Raw genomic sequence first — 4,681 nt, 5'->3', positions numbered from 1 at the left:
TATCTTTATTTTGTCTTCATCAGCTTCAACTGGCCATCTAGAATGTGGTGCATCTTCATTATTGAAATTGCAAGAACGAAATTTTGTGAACCAGTTTTGGCATTGTCATTCTGTTAACACATCTTCTCCATACATGTCACACAATTTTTTCTTCCTCGAATGGCATTCTTACCTTTTTAGTAAAAAAAAAAGCAAAATATGCCAAAAATGCTGCTTTTGATTTTCCATATTTGATGGGACACCAAAAACAACAATTGCAAAGAATCAAACAAAATTTTTTACAGATAAGCCTTGAAATGTCAGTTGTCAAAATATGTAATGACAATACGATTTAGAATAAAGTTGGTGTGTAAAAATACAACTAATCTCTCTGGTGGTAAAAAACAAAATTACTTTCTGAACAACCAAATATAACAGCTGAGGAAGTAAAAATAGTCTAGAAAAATTTGTCAGTATTTGATTGTTTGTTTGATAAATTTCAATTTTGAGTGAGTATATTTTATATATTCAAGATTTTATCAATCAAATACATAATTTTCAACACATTTTGTTATATAAAGAAATTTTTAAAAACATCTGACATCATTTTTAAACAATTTGCATACGTATAGGTGGAGAAGAACCATAAAGAAAGGTTGACTCTGCTAGTGCTAATTGTGTTCCAGTGATTGTGAATGGATTTCAGTATGACTTCGAAAGTAACTTTTGATATTTTGTTCTCAATACTGTATAAATATATTTCATTCTGGATTCTTAATCTTTATTTTTGCTCTCTCTATCCAAAAGTATTTTTAATAATTAAAATAATTCAGAAATTTCTATAAAAAAAATTAATGATAAGAAATTGGACTGTCTTTCATCGTTAAATTTATTTGTTTGATAAATTAAACAAGTACTTTCGACATTTTCAGAATGTCTTCCTTGGGTGAAAAAAGAATACATAAAATTCAATAGATAGTATAATTTCTTATGTATAGTATATTTGGTGTTGTAAGTGAGAATATAAAGTTTTATAATTAATGATAATAATTTAAGATAATAACATATTTTTATTAGAACAATCTAATCACTTTACAGCTAAAATCAAAGTATAGTATCTGTTATTAGAACAATCTTTTTGAAATCAACCACTCACCACACTGCGATATAGTTAATCACATGCACTGAACCAATTATGGTGTGTAGATAACAAATTCAAATAAAAATGAATGTTTTCAAACTCCTTTGATGATTTCTAAAAGAACATTCAAAAACGAACGTTTTTGAATGTTCTTTTAGAAATCATCAAATAAACTATAACTGATTCTTATTAAACAATGATGTTACTATTAAAGAATGTTTATATATAAAAAATCCTGTTATAATTAATAATAGACACTATTATTTTGTTTAACAAAACTGAAAATTGTTTATTCTTCATCTGTCAATACATGTAATCATTAATGTTGATTTAATAATTAATTACNCTGCAATCTTCGGCTATTTCTCGGGCTACTCAAATATTTTACGTTTTTGATACTAAATTAACATCTGAAGTATAATTTTTTATTGTTTTTATATTTTTCAATAAATTTATTTTGTTTGTACAAAATAAAAAAATAATTTTTAACGATACAATAGTCTTCTTTAGGCTTAACATAGACGAAAATTCAACATGAAGCGACACGCAACAGAGAGAAATTTCAACATGGGATAAATTAATATATTTTTTCGTACATGATTCGTTATCCGAAAAATAAGTTATCCGAACCACCTTAGTCCCCAATTGATTCGAATAAACGACGCTCTACTGTACTTTTATCAAGATTTCATTTTAATATCAAAATTAAATAAACAGGTTATAAGCAAATTAGAATAACTATAAATAATTTTGAAAATAAATACCCTAGCAAAATCATAATGTGGTTCATAATGTCCACCTATGCCATAGTTTACGACTTGAAGCTCTTCTGAAGTGGCCATATTCAATCCGGTAATGGCTTCAATCCTTCTATTAAGTCTTGCAATAACTGGGTCATCGTCATGGCGAAGCCATGCACTAAAAATATAAGTAACTAATATAGTATTTTAATACTTTAAGTAGATATTTATTTTATTTTCCTAATTCAAATACCTTTTACTAATTCTGTAATTAGCTACTTCAAGTTCGCCTGATTTATAATTTTGAACTGTAGCTCTCTTCAACTGTATGAAATAATAACGCATTATTATTTAAAAATTATACAAATTTAATAACATTTCATTTATTTCAAAAATAATATACTTACTCTAGGTTGGGCTAGTTGTTTAATAATTTCAATTTCATTATCTGATAAAATATCATGATAAACTACAATTCGTGGCTTTAAAAACATTTCTTCCTCTTTAACAGGTTGTATTAAGAGGAAAGGATTATTATTTGTTATGTATTGGCATTTTAATTTACTTTCACTGATAAGTGTCTGAAATAAAATATTTTTTTAATTATCAAAGAAAATTAACTGAAAAATTTTTAAACTTCTACATACCATTACTTTTTCTCCTCTACACAATTTTTCATATACTTCTCTCTCAGATAATTCTTCAACAGCTTCAGGAATTTCGGAGGTTGCAATGTATGTTTCTATAGGAACATCACCGTCATCGCCTCTTTTTTGTTGTTCACTTTTTCTGATTGCATCTTCATAATAGGCTTTATTACCTCTTGCACGAGGATGGTCTGGAACTATTTTTTAAAATTATAAAAAATTTAATTAAAAGTTTTAATTTTTAATTAAATTAGTTAATGATATGAAATTTGCAGTATAAAAAGAAAATAACTGTAATTCTGGGAATATAGCTGTTTATTTTTTTATACTAAAATTGCAAATAAAATATTGTGAAATAACTAAATTTTATTTTAAATCTGATTTAAAAAATACGTTAATATGTATGAGATAGTAATCAAATTTAAAAACAAAATATCATCAAAATTTTTAAGTTAAAATTTAATTTAGTTAGTATACAATTTGGCCTAACTACTTCTAGCTAATGATGTCAATATATCAATCAATCACTTCAAAATTCAAGCTAATTTAATTAATAGTTTTGAAACACTGAGACAAAAAGATTGATTTCTGCAAATCTTAACTATAACATCTGAATATGTTATATAAATAACATTAGTTAACATGATTTTGAAGTAATGTGATCTTACATTATTATAAATAACAGTGATAAATGATACGTTAATTGCAATCATACTTTACGTAGCATGAGATAAGACTTTTTAATAGAACTGGTAACTACTGAAACATAAACAAAAAATTGCACACTAAACTGGAACTATATAATCAACTAACTGACACCTAAATGCAAATTCCAGCACATTTTTTTGTGTTTGTTTGTGCATTCATTCCTGATGAGGGCCTCTAAAAGACAGCCAAAAATGCTTGAACATTAAAATTTCTTTGTTTATTATGTGCTGTAATTCACATTTAGGTGTCAGTTAGTTGATTACTAAAAGTTACATTTTTTTGATATATTTAAGTCTTCTGCTGTCATCTATCCATTCCAACTTTAACTACTTGACAATATTCTTTGACATTTTATAAAGAAAAAACAAATTAACTATAAAACAGGTAAAATTTCAGTCACTTTTCATTAATTCTTTCTAATCCTTTATTTAGAAACAATGTAGCTATTAAATATCTTAAACTGTCTACAGATTGGAGTTGCTGTACAATATCCACTTGAGGAATCTGTGTAACTCCAATATATCATGTGCATAGAAATGGGCATGATATATTGGAGTTACACAGGTTCTTGTATATATAAACTTTAAAGAATAAAAATGTATTTCGTATACATGGCAGACATTTTTTCTATAGTGTCCACCTAGCAATTTTCTTGTGAATGTGAGACATGATGGAAACGTGATTATGTTACACCTATCTATCACTATGTGTATGCTCCGTCTGGTTCATTTAATCAAAATTTAATAGGTTATGTGAATATTCTACGAGAAGAATGTGCAGTATGTTAATTTTGAATTTAAAAATTTGTTAAATATTCCATAAAAGGAATATACATTTGAAACTAGTTAATATGTTTGTTTTGGATTCATAATCTTTCAAGAAAAACTGGACCTATGGAAGATCCAAAAAGTGAAGGATTGAAAATGTTAGTCCATTTCTACAAACATGATATATTGGAGTTACACAAGAGTTCTCAAGTAGATATGGCACTGTAGTTATTGTTATGATCTTAATTCTACTGTGTATAGTTATGGTTTCTGACTTTCTGACAATTTTTGTTCCAAGGAGAAATTCTTGACACTATACAATTTCCATTATAAAAATTTCTTTTAAATTTTATTTATTATATTTCAATAAACATATTAAAATAGCAATAAAATGACTGTAATGAATTAAATACATATTTCAAATTAAAATAAAAAGTTTTAGTTTGAATTAATGTTTATAAAGTAAAACTATTAAGCATAAAGTAAACAAAATATAACAAAAGATGCATAACATTTATTATTAATTACATCTAACAAAGAATACATTAAAATGAATTTACTGTCAAACCCCATGAATGCAAAGCTAAAGAAACTTAAAAATTGGTACTTGGTATTAATGACTTTGTATTATCATTAACTAAACTTTACAAAAATCAAGTTATCCCATCAAATGGCAAAAGCCAAATTTTCTTACACTTA

At 26.0% G+C, this 4,681-nt stretch overlaps 1 protein-coding gene across 1 annotated transcript; it reads right to left on the bottom strand.

Annotated features, from left to right (window-relative positions):
* Positions 1 to 1,815: 1,815 nt before the first annotated feature.
* On the bottom strand, positions 1,816 to 2,705 carry LOC111617101 (prolyl 4-hydroxylase subunit alpha-1-like; the record flags this gene model as incomplete). Its single annotated transcript, XM_023358434.1, has 4 exons — positions 1,816 to 2,038; positions 2,114 to 2,184; positions 2,268 to 2,441; positions 2,508 to 2,705. Coding segments are annotated over 4 exons (666 nt in total), but the record flags the coding sequence as incomplete, so codon positions are not given.
* Between the last annotated feature and the right edge of the window lie 1,976 nt (positions 2,706 to 4,681).

Source organism: Centruroides sculpturatus, unplaced genomic scaffold, assembly GCF_000671375.1.
Source record: "Centruroides sculpturatus isolate CEXI.00-Female unplaced genomic scaffold, Cexi_2.0 scaffold4602, whole genome shotgun sequence".
In the NCBI taxonomy this organism is placed as follows: domain Eukaryota; kingdom Metazoa; phylum Arthropoda; class Arachnida; order Scorpiones; family Buthidae; genus Centruroides; species Centruroides sculpturatus.
Note: the sequence above shows the minus strand (reverse complement) of the source record. Positions and strands in the feature narration are given on the sequence as shown.